The sequence below is a fragment of the Hippopotamus amphibius genome, chromosome 14, assembly GCF_030028045.1.
Source record: "Hippopotamus amphibius kiboko isolate mHipAmp2 chromosome 14, mHipAmp2.hap2, whole genome shotgun sequence".
NCBI classification, from domain to species: domain Eukaryota; kingdom Metazoa; phylum Chordata; class Mammalia; order Artiodactyla; family Hippopotamidae; genus Hippopotamus; species Hippopotamus amphibius.
Window position 1 is genome coordinate 10,583,028 of NC_080199.1, and position 16,648 is coordinate 10,599,675.

The following is a 16,648-nucleotide window of genomic DNA, read 5'->3' on the forward strand; positions in this document are numbered from 1 at the left end:
AAAGTTGGGCCACCTTTCAGACAGCAAGAATACATTACATACAATGGAAGCGAAATCAGAATGACATTAGACTTAACACTAGAAGCTAGAACACAGGAGAATGCATAAACTACAAAAGACTAGAACAGAAATCCAAGAATCCTGTACTCAATCAAAATATCAGTCCTCTTTCAAGGCTAAAGAAATATATTTGAGGATGAGGCATTTCAGAGTATATCATTCACAAATTCCAGCTGAGGAAATTATATGAAAAAATTTCTAAATAAATGAACTAGGGCAGATTTCTTAAAAAAGGATAAAGTCAGAGAAGCTACAGTAAATGAGAGACATGCCTAGGGGTGTGTACATAGAAGCTAAAGGGACTCTGGAAACAGAAGAGATAAACTGCAAGGGCAAGTAACATATAGCCTAGACGTATGAAATTATCGCAGAGACTCTACAGTGTTGGAAAGTCGAGGGAACCAGTTATATCATCTTTGCAAATACTAACAGAGAAAATATCCACTTAAAAAGGAGGATGAACAGAAATACAATTTTCAAGTACAGAAAGTGTCCAATTTATCAATGGGAAGCAATAGGAATAATTAGCAATTTAATTCAGGCAACAAATAGGAAAGGCGGAAAACAGGAAAAAAATGGAATATTTATAAAACACAAATAAACATGAAATAAATAAAATCAAGTATTTAAAATTAGAAGGACTAAAATTTCACACTCAAAGAAAGAGTGTCAGACTGGGTTTTTCTTTAAAAAAAAAAAAACAACTTAAGGAACAATTACAACAAATGATAAAGAAGGCTTTAACATAAAAGAACAGGCAGGACTTCCTAGGTGGTACAGTGGTTAAGAATCTACCTGCCAATGCAGGGGACACGCATTGGATCCCTCCTCCAGGAAGATCCCACATGCTGCAGAGCAACTAAGCCCATGAACCACAACTATTGAGCCTTTGTGCTGCAGCTACTGAAGCCCGTGCACCTAGAGCCTGTGCTCCACAACAAGAGAAACCACAGCAATGAGAAGCCTGAGCACCACAATGAAGAGCAGCCCCCGCTCGCCACAACCAGAGAAAGCCCATGTGCAGACAGAAGACCCAATGGAGCCAATAAATACATAAATTTATTTTTTAAAAAAAGGACAGGCAATTAAAACAAAAAGAAGCAAGACACAGACACAGAAAACAAACTTAGGTTACCAAAGGGGAAGGTGGGGAGGGATAAATTAGAAGGATGGGATTAACATATACACACTACTATATATAAAACAGATAAACTACAAGGACCTACTGCACAGCACAGAGAAGTATACTCAATATTTTGTAATTATCTTTATGGGAAAAGAATCTGAAAATATACATATACATAACTATAACTGAATCATTGTGCTGTACACCTGAAACTAACATGACATTATAAATCAACTACACTTCAATTTAAAAAAACATTTTTAATAAAAAATGAAGTTAAAAAAATTTTAATTAAAAAAGAGTAGGAGGTGCAACATGCATGATATGAGTTAAGGTAGAACTTAAGATTAAAACCCTTAAACAAGATAAAGATATTATGTAATAATAAAAGGCACACGAAAAGTAATAAACCTATACTGTACATATTAAATTATTTTGCAGATATATACGTAAACATTATTAGAAAAAACTTAGAGATGTATACTGAAGTAGTTATGGATGAAATTATTTAATGTCTGAGATTTGTGTTAAAATACTCCAGGTATAAGGAATAAAAGCAAGGAAAAGGAGGCATATACATGAAACAATACTGGACATGAAGTGAGGTTACAGACTCAGGGGCCTTCATCATACTACTTTTGCTATTCTTAAGTACTTTTATATGTCTGAAACTCACCACGAAGAAAAGAAAGAAAGACAGACAAATGGATGGAGGAAGAAAAACAAGGAAGAAGAGAAAGAGGAAAAGAAAAATAAAAAAGGAAAGAAAGAAGGAAAGAACCAAAACAAAGAAATGCAATGATGTCTTGGTGCAAGAATTTTCAGGGCAGTAAAACTACTCTGCATGATTCTGTAATGGGGATACATGTAGTTATACATGTTACAACCCACAGACTGTGCAATCCAAAGAGTAAACCCTAATATAAACTACAGGCCATAGTTAACAACAATGTATCAATATTGGCTCATGAATTGTAACAAATATACCATATTAATACAAGATGTCAATAACAGGGGAAATTGGCAGGTGGGGGGAGGGGGAGTGAGCAAAGGGGTATACGTGAACTCACTGTACTTACTACTTATTTTTTGGTAAAACTAAAACTGCTCGAAAAAATAAAATCTATTATTTCTTAATAAATTATGAAAAACTATATATCTAAGACATCCTTGCATTTCTTTCTATATAAAGTAGATCCAACTTTTAAAAAAGAGAAAAGATATAAAGGAAGAGAATAAAACACTCAAGAACTTTCAATAACACTGATTTTTTTTTTTTGCTTTTTTTTGTTAACTTGGGCAAGTTAATAGGCTTGATTTTTAATAGATAGTACCCCATAAAATACTGAAGGTCTATCACAGAAGGGTCTCGAAAGATCTCTAAAGGCCTGCCACTGAGAATGATACCAGCACCAAATGGATTCACATCTAAGTTTGAAATTTTAAAGTATAGATAATGCCTATTATTAACTAGACCCCAGAAAAAGAATACTCCCACAGTTAGCTTAAAAAAAATTAATAAAGGGAGTTGCGGGAGGGAGGGGATATGGGGGTATATGTATAAACACAGCTGATTCACTCTGGTGTACCTCAAAAACTGGCACAAGAGTGTAAAGTAATTATATTCCAATAAAGAGCTTAAAAAAAAGATAAAAGGGCCATTTTTTCCTTATCAGTAGTAATTGGTAGATAATTAGGAATTTTGGCCACAATTAGGGACAAAGAGGAGATCTTACAAGCTTTTAGAAGGAGAAAAAATTTTTTAAATGATCAAGAATCAGATATATCTCAATATCAGCCACAGAAATGAAAAGAAAGCAACATAAGGCCTTCAAAAATTTAATGAAAAATTATTTCCAATCCAGAATTTTATACTCAAAATTCTAGAAGAAAACTTAGGAGAAAATCTGTGTGACTTTATTAGGTTTGACAAAGATTGCTCAGGAACTACATCAAAAGCACAATTCATAAATTAAAAACTTGGTAAACTGGGCTTCATCAACATTAAAAAATTTTGTGCTTCAAATGACACCATTAAGAAAATAAAAATGTAAGCCACAGGTTGGGAGAAAATATTTGCAAATCATATATTCTTGATAAAGAATTCTTACAGCCCAATAATAAGACAAACCAATTTAAAAATGGGCAAAAGATATGATTAGACATTTCAACTAAAGGAGATACACGATTGGCCAGTAAGCTACATGAAGAGAGATTTCATATTACTAACCATGAGAGAAATGCAAATTAAAGCCACAATGAGGTAGTACTTCATATCCACAGAATCGCTACCAACAAATAGACAGGAACTACTGCTCAGGAGGATGTGGAAATGTGGGAAAACTGGAACCCTTACCCATTACTCATGGCAATGTAAAATGGTGCAGCCACTTTGGAAAATAGCTTGACAGTTTCATAACTTACCACACAATTCAGCAATTCCAGTCTAAGTATCTACCCAAGAGAAATGAAACAATTTGTCCACATAAAGACTAACGTGAATATTAATAGCAGCATTATTCATAATAGGCAAAACCTGAAAACAATGCAAATATCCACCAACTTGTGAGTGACTGAGTAAAACAGATGGTCAATGGAATACTACTCAACAACAGAAAAGAATAAACTACTTAAACACACTGCAGAATAAATAACCCTCAAAACACTGTGCTAAGGAAAAGAAGTCAGACAAAAAAGACCACATAATGTATGATTTCATTTATACAGAATGTCCAGAAAAGGCAAATCTACAGAAATAGAAAGTAAATCAATGGTTGCCTGGGGCTGGAGACAGAAAAAGAGAATGACTGCAAATGTACATAAGGATCTTTATGGGGTGATGGAAACGCTCTACAATCAGATTCTGCTGTTGGTAGCACAGCACTGTAAATTTACTACAACTCACTGGCGTGTTGTCTTCGTCCGTGTGGACTGCTGGAACAGAGTCACACAGGCTCAGTGGCTTATAAACAACAGAGATTCATGTCTCAGTTCTGGAGGCTAGAAGTCCAACACCAAGGTGCCAGCTGATTCAGTGTCTGCTAAAAGCCGCTTCTTAGTTCACAGACAGCCATCTTCTGTGTCCCCATATGGCAGACGGGAAGGTTCTCACTGGGGCACAAATCCCACTCAAGAGGGCTCCACTCAAGAGGGCTCCACTCTCATAATCTAATCACTTCCCAAAGGCCTCACCTCAAATACTATCACACGGGGGGTTATGTCTCAACATATGAATTTTGGAGGGACATAAACATTCAGTTCACTGTGTATGTATACTTAAAATGGGTTAATGTTACGATACGCAGATTATACCACAATAAAAACTATTGTGGGTTTTTTTTTTTCCAATAATATGTTAACATAGGGAGTTCCCTGGTAGTCTAGTGGTTAGGATTCAGCACTTTCACTGCTCTGGCCGGGGTTCAATCCCTGGTCAGGGAACTGAGATCCCACAAGTCACACTGCACGGCCAAAAAAAAAAAGTTAAGATAGAGTCATTTTCATTCATGCAAATTCTCATGCACAAATTCTCAGGAAGCTACTTAAAGATATGCCGTATGCCACAGGAGGAAAAGGAATAAACCAACAGTGCTTAAGACAAAAATCCAGAAGAAAAGAGATTAAAAAAAGAGAGAGAGGTAGAGAGGTATAAGCAATCCTCAGGACAGGTGGGGAAATCTCAGCTAGAAAGCCATGATGCAAATGTAGAGGGCCACCAGTCTAGACGACAGTAGTTAAAAGGAAACCAGAGACTGCTACAAAAAGGCAACAGTGACAAAAAACAAAAAAACAAACAAAAACAAAAAAACCCTCACAAAACTCACTATGTTTGAATATAATGAAACACCGGTCAAGTATGTGGGTAAATCAGTGACAAGTACATAGAAAACTAAGCAAGAACACAAAGAAAAGACCGTTTTTTTAGCTACAGAGAAAAAAATGGTGCAGGAAAGTGAAAGTAATCTTAAGAGACAACATGACTGCTATGAACAGCATTCACACTGTGATCATAATAAAATCCCAAATAGTGAGCTAACCCAAATCATGACACAGTGACAGCAGGAGGATGGGAAGTGCGTGTTTGTGCAGTGAGTGTGGCAAGAAGGGCAATGACACACCTCACATTTCACAAAGGGAAGCTGATAGAAAAAATGGAAAGTCAAGGACCAGTACAGATGTGTCTATTAAAAAGATGTTAAAAATATTAAAAGAATCAACTAAAAGGGTTAAACTTGGTCAGAATCACGAATATCAGGCTCCCTTGTGAGGAGGCAATGATTAATTATCCCTTATCAAAGGCAGAGAAGCAGCAGGAGCTTTTCTCCTGACTTTTCCTCCCTCAGCAGCGCTGGCTGTTCCTTGCCCAAAGCTGCAGTTCCCCACACACATCGGTTCAAAGAGGCTTCCCTCTTCCAAGTCATTTCTCGTTTTTTCATTTCTTTTTCTTTTCTTTCTTTTTTGGAGGGTGGGTTGGTACTGGTAATTACTCAGGGGTTGATATTGGGTCAAAAAGCCAGTAATATGTTAATCCAGCTCTTTCAAGCCCCATAATTTTATATCTTTCATCTTTATAAGGTAAAAGTCCTTCAGCTATAATGATAACCTTATCACCCATCTAAGAAGTCAGAATACAGTACCATGGATACCTCTCAAAAATAAATTCTTGATTTAAAAAAAAATAGAAGAACCATCTAACCACAAGGTGAATCAAAATGCAGACTGATTAATCATAACCCTATGGTAAGATGCTGTTCGTGATCATGAAAATAAGTTAAAACACAAGAATAAGATGAAAATACCAGAAGACTCACACCCACAGAAAAGGAAGTACAGTAATGTTACAGCACTGAAAAACTAATAATAAAAAGAGCAAAAATGAAGAGTTACTGCATAACACAAGGAGATCAACTAGATGATGGGTGATGACTTAGAGGGGTGAGATAGGAGGGTGGGAAGGAGTCGTGGGAGGGAAGGGATATGCGGATATATGTATACATACAGCTGATTCACTTTGTTGTACAGCAGAAACTCGCACGACACTGTAAAGCAATTATACTCCAATAAAGAGCTTAAAAAAAACGAAGAGTTAGGGAAGAAATCAGGATTAAATATAAATATGCCAATTTCCACTCATTTTTGTAAAAAGAAAACAATATACTCTCAAACTGGAATATGAAGAAATGTGATGACAAAATATAGTTTCAATAATCATTTTTCTTATTATGAAAAACATCTTTTAGGAATTAATATCTCTGTGGAAAAACAGAAACATTTATCTACTAGTTCAGCAATTTCACCATTTCAGTTTCTTTTTCTTCTGTTAAATATAAATAAAATAAGCTAATTCAAAAACTTCATATGGAAAAATAAGAGTAATAAGAAAAAGTCCTACTGGATACTGTACTATAATAAAAAGATATAACATCTAAAAACCAGCACATGAATAAACAGAAAGGTTAAAAAAAGAAAGCAGTAAAGCAAAGATCTGCATACATATGAGAATTCAGTAAATAATGAGGATGACTTCTAATTAATGCTGAAAAGAATGGTTATTCAATAATGGCTGTGATGAACAGGTAGCCATTTGAAAAAAATAAAATAAATTCCAGATGAAGTGAAAATTTCACCAAGGAAGATGCAGTAAGTACTAAAAGAAAACATGGAAGAAAAATGTTTCCATTATAACTGAGTAGGAAAAGTCTAAGTATGTCACAACATCAGAAATAATAAGAGATTTACAAATTCAACTGCAAAACTTAAAAACAAAAATTTTCTCCATAGGAAGAAAAAATATATACAAAGTCAAAAAAGACAGGCAACAGGTGAGAGAAAAGTAGCTACAAATCATATCTGTATATTTTATGTCTACATTCATTTGTTAATCCTGCCACGAAGCAAACACAGTTTCTGGATTGGAGAAGGAAGCAATTGTTTACTCACAGAGCATCTTCGCACCACTTCTCACACCCCAATTCCCCATGGCTATAATGTCCCTGTGCATGTAGAGGGGTGTGCACCTATCCCAGGAGGTGAAAATATTCATCTCAAGAGCTTATATAAGAGTTATTGGCATGTCTGCCCTTCTTCAATTCTGGAGAGAGAGCAAATTTGGCTCTGGAAAGTAAACAAATCCTTCTGGGGAGAGAAGGGGAAGGCATCTATTTACCAACCTGGAATGTCAACAAATGGCTCTGGGGAAAGATAAGCCCTTTCCCAAGCACTCTCTATCTTTAAAGTTGTTCTCGTTTAATCAGGTGCCGAGGTCTTTGGTTAGAAAGCCCTCACTTTGTAAAAAAAGTGAAAATATTCATGGAGCATTGCTTCCTGGTGATACCACAAATGGCTAATTTCCTGGAAAAATAAAAAAAATCTACAAGTCAATAAGAAAACCCAGGGGGCAAAGGAAATGTAAATGTATCTATGAAGAAAAATTCATCCTCACTCATAATAACAAAAATGAAAACGTGATATCATTTTTCACTATCATACAAAGATCCAAAGGCAAAAATCCTTTTGGCCAGGCAAGTTCTCCTATAAAAGGCAACTTGATGATGCATCACTAAATTATAAAAAGACATATCACTTTCCAGGCAATTCTACCTCCACATGTGCAAAATGATGGCGTAAACAATCTTTCATAATTGCACTATTTGCAATAGCAAAATACTGCAAAAATTATCAATAAGAAACTGGTGAAATTATATGCTTGTACATCCATACAACTGAATATTTTAAAAAATCACAAAAATGAAGATAACGCTTTACATTAGGTATGGAACACTACAAAAGATAAATTTTTAAGCAAAACAAAGGTTGCCTCTATAGGAAAAATATATCGTTGTGAAAAAAAAATGTGGTATGGGAAGTTATTTTTTCCAATGTATACTCTTCTGAACAATTTAGATTTTCTTTTAACCAAGTATTACCAATGCTTAATAATTAAATTCAATAAAGTAGGAAACTAAAATTATTCAAGCAAAATTACATATTTATTTCATTAAAATAACATTTTAATAAAATTATATTCTTTGGTAAAGTATCCATCTATCTATCCATCTTTCAAATGCAGAGAGAGGAAACAGGTGAGCGTGGGTGGACACGTGTGCACTTCTAATGGGAGAAGTGAACAGAGACCATTCCAAGCAAAGGGAGCAACATGATAAAGGCATACAGAGGTGGAACTGAATTCAGGGAAAAGAAAGGAGAGATTAAGGCCTCAGAGAAAAGGGACTTGTAAAGCAAAAGCATTTGAATTTTATCTTTAAGCAAAAGAAAACAATGACTTTAAAACAAACATATATGGGGATAGCACAGATAATCTTGATACATAAATTCTGACCAGACTGAGAACAAAACCAACATTTATGTACCAAACCTGGTGACTTTTTCAATGTGTCTCTTTCAGGTGAAACAGTATTTGTTTCAAATTTAGCTCTTAAGAAAACCTAGCAAAGTGAAGATACTACTCACATTTCTGTTACCAGGAAAAAAATGTACAACTTCTAAAGGTGGAAAAAGTGACAGTTCAATCAGGAAGTTTCAAGGAAAAAAAAAAGGAACAAAGAAAATTACAGCTCTCCAGGCTCAAACTGAAACACTAATTAGAGATAACATACATCTTAGAAGATAAAGAATTTGGTGAATGTGCCTTAAGTATTATAATTTAAGGTTAGTAAAGAAATTTGAAACAGAAAATCTACTATTAAAAGGACATTTGAATTGTTTAAACAATATCAGAAAGACGTCTTTGAAACATCTAAGAGTGGTTTTCTGAATACTATGAAATTCAAAATCCTTTTTTCATGCTCCCACTCAGTTACAGCCTCTACCACCAAATAATCCTCCATCACATAGATGCTTCTTAAAAATATATCAAAATTAATTTGCCTGCTAACGGACAAGATTACTGTCACTGGAAGCAAACGCAAGAGAGAAAAGAGATACTATTAAACATTAAATGAGAGACACAAATTATCAAAGGGTGCTATTAAACAGCACAGAATTAAGTACTATCAGATCTAACATGATGAAATTCTTTATGAATTTCAGTTTTTTCCTGAAATTCATTTATAAATCTTTTTTGAGGGTACTGAAAATAATTCCCTGACAGGCCATCCATGACACATACAGTAAATGTGGGTACCTACATGATTTAGACTCAGCACACAGAATTATTTGATAATAAATATCAACTTTTGAAGGTTTTATAACAGAAACAACCATGGGACAAACAAAAAAAAAAAACTTATGGGCTGAGATAAATGAGTTAGAAACAAATAAAAAATAATTTTTTTAAAAATTAGAACATAGTAACAAAGTGCCCCCCAAAAAGGCACTGGTTATTAATTCTGCAAATTCTGTTAGGTACACCAACTAAATCATCTAGTATTTATTGTGTCTTGAAAAAAATAAAAATATACTGTAGTCACTTGAAATTGCCTTCAGAAACATATTACAAGCTATTATTCTCATCATGACATGATAAAGTCTCCATTTTAATCCAAACCATGACTTCCCAGCTAATTATCTAATTAGGCATACTTCATTATAAAGACATATTTTTTATCAAAATCAAATTAATCTTTAAAAGGCAAAATTCCATCACTTCTAAAGGTACTCAGAAGAATAGAATACAGGCTAAAAAAAGTGATTTCAAACAGAAGTATCGTAAGTTGTGAACAAAAACTACTGAGGTTAATACTTATAAAAACTTTAAATACGTATTACCATTGGTCTCCAACTGTGTCTAGGTACATAAATTCTGCCACAGTAAATGAAAATTAACCTCATGGTGTAATCTCATATGCACGATGTTGAGGAAAGAAGCCATGTACAAAAAATTATATACAACATGATCCCACTGATTCACAGTTTAAAAAAGAAACAGGCAAAATTAATTCTATTTCCTAGGTGTACATAAATAAAAGGAAGAACTATCTAGAAATATAAGGAGAGGTTTAGAATTCAGTCAGAATAGTAAATAGGAAGATGGAGGTGGAATCACTGAAAAGGAGAAGTTGAGGGGCAAGGGTAAGAAGTGCTGGCATTTTGGTACTTCTCGACCCAGCTAAGGTTTACATGAGCTTTTGCTTTTAATAATTTTTTCAACTACACACTTGTATTCTACATAATTTTCTGGATGTGTTAGTTTACAATTTAAATCAAAGAAGAAAGGGAAGATGGAAGGAAATAAAGCCACCAGTGAGTTATAGCACCTGTGGCTTCCTGAGATCTTGAATGAAACTGAGGAAGTACGTCCCTAAAGTCAAGGTCCAGGGCAGTCACTTGATTTCTCTGCCTCCTCACTGTGGCAGAGGTGTCAGTTCCTCTAGAAGCCAGGCTGGGTGCTACACTTCTGAGAGTCATTCCTGAAAAGTTCACTCTAGGTCCCCTTCCTTCCTCCATCCCTTCCAAAGATTTTTAAGCACCTAATCCCTCTGTATTTATCATATCTAGAGTAGTTTCTAGATATGAACCCTAACTAATGCACTTCATCAAGAAAGGTTCAAGGAAAAACAAACGGAATTTCCAATATGAAGTATTAACAGTAACGAAGCAGAAGGGCTAGACACTGACCATTAAGTTAACCTGATACTTGTCATTTCCAACAGATTTCTTAGCACAAGCATAAAAACTAAATATTTAGCCCTTTAAGGAGTTGAGTTTTAGCTTTCATCAGAACAAAAAGGGGTGGTGAGGAAGGGAAAAGTAGAGAGGCATGAAGAGGAATGAACAGGAAGGAAAAACAGTTTTGTTACCTGGAGTCTCGTATTCATCTCCAAGAAATAAAAATTCTTTTTTGAGTCCACAAGGAATTCTACAGTTCCAGCAGAAGAATAATTCACTGCTTTGGCAAGGGCTACAGCTTGTTCTCCCATTGCTCTTCGAGTCTCAGAATCCAGAAAAATGCTGCAAATAAAGAAAGAGTAATTTCCTACATTTTGAACAAAAATTAAGTAAACTTTTGTGTGCACTACATAAAAACTTTCTTAAAGTTTACTCAGATTTAACCATCTATATCAACTTAAGATTTCATATTTTATGCTTTATATATGTTTATAATATGCTTATTGTGTTATTAAGCATAACATGTTTAAATAAATCAACTTCAGATTTTTATAAAACATTTGAACTTTCCAAATTATACTGCAACTGCAATCAATCTATAAAATATACAGCTACTTTAGCACAAGCAGCTGTTCTCAACTAGTAAAATGTAACGTACACATTCAGAATTTCCCCAAGTAAGACTGAAAGATGTGCCTTATGAAGAAAACGTGTGCCAGGGGAGCTTCCTCAGGCAAGCGTTACAGTGCTGCTGGCCAAGACGGTGAGTTCAACGTCAATGAATCAACATTATGTATTAAATAAGGTGTCTCTCAACAGAAACACATACAAAACAAGGTTATGTATTAATCAGTTGATGAAAATGTTCTGACTAGAGACTCACAGAAACTTAATTCTGTATTTCCCCTGGGAGCAATGCTTCAGTATTTACTAATTCAGTGTTCACAGTGACCTTATAAAACATAACTACCACAAATAACACGAATCAACTGTACATCTAACAAATCCTCAAAACGTTTGTTTCACAATAAAAAATCACCTTCCAGCAGGCAAGGAAGGGGTTTCAATGAACCCTGAAAAAAATATTATCAAATCATTTCTGCATTTGTGCATATTTTGCTTCTATGCAAAAAGGCTCTGAGTAACAAAACACTGACTACTTTTCTATTTGCAGATTAAAATTATTCTCAAATGTGTAAGATTTAGATGAAATTTTATAAACTTTTTACTATGAAAGAGCATAATGACCTTGCACATACCTGTTTCCCACGTATGACAATTATTACTATATAGCTATACTCTTGTCTTTGCTGCATGTCCACTTTTCTACCAGCCCTAACCACCCCCCTTTTTTTTTTCGGCCATGCCATGCAGCTTGTGGGATCTCACTTCCCCGACCAGGGATTGAACCTAGGCCACAGCAGTGAAAGCCTGGAATCCTAACCACTAGGACACCAGGGAACTACATCCCCTGCTTTTTTTTTTTTTTTTTTAATTTTAAAGGAAATCCCAAATTAGGTATCACTTCTTCCATAAAAAAAACTTCCATATCTGTTTCTATAAGTACTCTTTTATAAGATAATCACACTTTTAAAGCTAACAAGAACTCCTTCATAGTTTTAATATCGAGTTAGTACTCGAATTTCCTGCATTGTCTCATAAATATCTTTTTATAGCTAATTTCTTTGAAACAGGATGCAAATAAGGTCTAGCCCATGCATTTGATTGGGTGTTACATCTTTATGATTCTTTTAAGTTGTAAAACCCTCTTCCTTTTTTTTTTAAGCCAAGGATCTGGTCCTTTTCCTGTCTCATTCCTCTGCATGCAACTTCCACAAGGTCTTTTAACATGCATATTACATTTCTATTGCTTATAAACTGCAGATTAGACCTAGAGCCTTGAATAGATTTAGGCTTGATTGTCTGAGGGGGAGGCAAGAACACTTCACAGATGGGAAGTACACCTCACACTGCCTCCCTTTTCATGACGCTGGGATTCATCATTGGATTCGGGTGTTACAAATCTTGTTTACCTATTATAAACAACAGTTTTGCATTAACCTAATAGATACAGGCATAGATGACATTTCAACAATAACTGGCTGACAAAATTAATGCAACCAAAAAAAAAGGAAATGCAACTAAAGATTAACATCATAACGTTGGATAATCTCAAGCACTGGTGAGTAAAAATTTTGGCCTGTCTGGTCTTATTCTTTCCCTTGTCATAAACCCTGCTAGTGACACTCAAAGCTGCAAGCAAGCTCATCATTGCACTCAAAGCACAGAGGCAGATTCTTACTTCAGGAACCGAAAACTGCATGTTCATTTATTTTAATATTTCACAATACACAAATACATAAACAAGTCACTATTAACAATCAGTTCCAGTTTTTTTTTTCCTACTGCTTTAAGTTTTCCTTGGATTTTTCTCTAAATTAATAGATGAGATATTCATATGAAAAAACTTATGCTTCTAGTGAAAGAAAGGAAACAAATAAAAATCATGATTCAAGGTTCCCCGTCTGTGAAAGATTTCTATCCCAGGTAAGACTTGAATGGATTTCGAATAAAAAGAGAAAGTTAATTATATTAGAAGTGTTAAGACCAGAAGATAAGAAAACATAACACGGCAAAAGTGGTGTATCAGAGACTATTACTGTCCTACCACCATCCCTTGTCCCCCTTTTCCATTCAACTAGCTGAACACACGGTTACTTAGGGAAAACAGAAATATTCCAGCCTCCCTAGAAAAGTGCCTAACTTCAGATTACTGCCATGTAAACAACACTGGCAGGTTCTAGGACTCTTCCTAAAGACACATGTAGAACATTCCCTTTGGTTCTCTTCTTCCTATATTCTTACATCCTAGTCCTGGACCAACAGATAATGTAGCCCACAGTGGGCTGTTCTTCACAGCACAGTGAAGAAGGGAAACACTGTGACAGGTGCATGCTTGGGGGAGGCAATCAGGGTATGAAGATGGACAAATGATCTCACTTATATGTGGAATCTTTAAAAAATAAAAAACAAGCTCATAGATTCAGAAATCAGACTGATGGTTGGGGGGAGGTGAGCGTAAATGGTACAAACTTCCAATTATAAATAATTCATTGAGATGTAATGTACAATAATGGTAACTATAGATGAGAATACTGTATTGCATATTTCAAAGTCACTAAGAGAATAGATCTTAAAAGGGTCTCATTACAAAAAAAAAAAATTCGTAACTATATATGGTGATGGATGTTAACTAGACTTACTCTGGTGATTTCACAATATATACAAATATCAAATCATGATATTGTAACCCTTAAACTAATATAATACAATTGACCCCTGAACGACACAGGTTTGAACTGTGAGGATACACTTACATTTTTCAATACTAAATATCACAATACTACAGGATCCGAGGTCAGCTGAGTGCAGATACACAGGAACCACATATACAGAGGGCCTACTTTAAAAGGTATATGTGGGGGCTTCCCTGGTGGTGCAGTGGTTGAGAATCTGCCTGCCAACGTAGCTAACAAGGGTTCAGCCCCTAGTCCGGAAAGATCCCACATGCCGAGGAGCAACTAAGCCCGTGCACCACAACTATGGAGCCTGCAACGCTAGAGCCCACGAGCCACAACTGTTGAGCCCATGTGCCACAACTACTGAAGCCTGCATGTCTAGAGCCCATGCCCTGCAACAAGAGAAGCCAACACAATGAGAAGCCTGCATACTACAACGAAGAGTAGCCCCTGCTCTGCAACTAGAGAAAGCCCGCACACAGCAACGAAGACCCAACACAGCCAATAAATAAATAAATAAATAAATAATTTTTTTTTTTTATAAGTTATATGTGGATTTTCAGTTGCTCGGAGGGTCGGCACCCCTAACAACTGTGCTGTTCAAGAGATAATTGTGTCAACTATACCTCAATAAGGAAAATTTTTTGTATATACACACTAATAGAGTCTACTATTACTATGAAAGCAATTTTAGCTAAAAAAAAATGGGAAAGAAACACAAGAAATATATAAAATCAGACTACTATAACGTTTCCTTGCGAGAAGCTCTTACCTTGGAGCTTCCTCCACCACTTTCTGATTTCTTCGCTGAATTGAGCACTCTCTTTCATTGAGCCACAAAGCATTCCCATGTTTATCACCTAAAACCTGAAAGAGCAATAATACCACTTGAAAAATTATATAGCCATCGCCATACCATATGTGCCCAATTAACATTTTCTCCACACAACACCCCTAGGATTTTAATACTCCAACCTCATAAAACATATGTACATATCTACCTCTCAAATACAGTCTTCTTTTGGTTGACGTTAGCGGAGGAAAATTTTATATTTACCATTCCAAAACTCAATTGAACGTTTTTATTTAAAAAACTTGAGGAAAAAATTCTCATGTTACATTTACAATACACTGGATACAATATCAGAATCAATTGTACAAATTTTGTGAAGGACACTGAGTATCAATAAAGGGAATATATTCTGGATTTCAATGGCACGTTGGTGAGCCACAAGCTTTATTACAAATATGTTTGTTGTTAATATTATAATGTCTGTTGATGAGGAAATGCTATTTCATTTACAACCAATATGTAGTCTGTTACTTACATATAGATATTTTTACTGTGCTTTATTTTTGTTATAAGAAACTGGTAAAAGATCTGGGGTTAATATGTAACATTATGTTTTTTCCCATTTGTAATAATGGGAAATAAACTGGAGTTTTTAATTTTAATAAAAATTTTAATAAAAATACATCCCAAACACTGAATGGGACATACTTTTACTTAAAAAAAAAAACAAAACTGCTTATCTGAAATTCAAATTTAACATATATCTTATTAGCTAAATCTGCCAACTCTAAAACATGCTCTTTGTAATGTTTTTGCACAAAACATTTGATCTTCAGAAATAGATTAATCTATTTTCATGATTAAGGAGTCGATGCATATTATTGAAAGCATATATTTAAATTCACAGAGGTAAAAGCTATTCTAGACACCAAACACTAGGCACTTATTTAAGCTCCAAACAGCTATGCAACCTCTCTGGGCAAGTCACTCTGTTTACCCGTGTATTATAAATAGTAGATAATATCATCTTAATACTTTATATGGCTGCTGAAAACATCAAATTAAAAGAGATCATGGTTTAACAAGTATAATAAACTATAAAATGAACAGTTAATAAATTACTGAAAAGGTTAATTTTTAGGAATAAAACCTACCTAAACCTCAAGAATGCTTCCAAACATTACAGTAATGAAATGCCAGTAAGTTGGAATTTTATTTCTAAGACTCAAAGTTGACTGCATGAAGTACATCTAGAAATATTTTTAAACATTAATTTATTCTACCTCCTTTATTCTAATTGATGTGGAAGTGAAAGCAGACTTAGTCTCCAAGAAATAAAGCCACAATAACCAAGAATTCTCAGAAACATTTTCAACTGTAAAATATTAGATTCAAATATATACAGAATTAAGTTTGTTTTTCTCTAAAGTCTGTATAACCGTGCCACGTGGCTTGTAGGATCTTAGTTTCCAGATCAGGGATTGAACCCGGGCCACGGCAGTGAAAGCACCGAGACCTAACCACTGGACCACCAGGGAATTCTGTTAAGCAAATGAAGAGATGAAGTAACCAGACAACATTATAAATAAAAAGTGCTTGTAAGAGGGGGACTTCCCTGGCACAGTGGTTAAGAATCTGCCTGACAATGCAGGGGACACGGGTTTGATCCCTCGTCCCAGAAGATGCCACACGCTGCAGAGCAACTAAACCCCTGCACCACAACTACTGAGCCTGCACTCTAGAGCCAGCGAACCACAACTATTGAGCCCATGTGCTGCAACTACTGAAATTCGTGCGCCTAGA

The 16,648-nt window shown here is 35.1% G+C and overlaps 1 protein-coding gene across 3 annotated transcripts in view; it reads right to left on the bottom strand.

Moving 5' to 3' along the window:
• Nucleotides 1-16,648, bottom strand: part of PCCA (propionyl-CoA carboxylase subunit alpha) — a 383,508-nt gene that overhangs the window by 204,713 nt on the left and 162,147 nt on the right. For all 3 annotated transcript variants that reach the window (XR_009049065.1, XM_057707846.1, XM_057707845.1), the window contains exons 11-12: nt 14,825-14,919; nt 10,945-11,095 (exon numbers count right to left, since the gene is read on the bottom strand). Coding sequence is in view for 2 of the 3 variants with exons in the window: in XM_057707846.1 (XP_057563829.1) it covers nt 10,945-11,095; nt 14,825-14,919 (246 nt within the window). In the remaining variant the exon portion in view is untranslated. The remainder of the gene's footprint in view (nt 1-10,944; nt 11,096-14,824; nt 14,920-16,648) is intronic.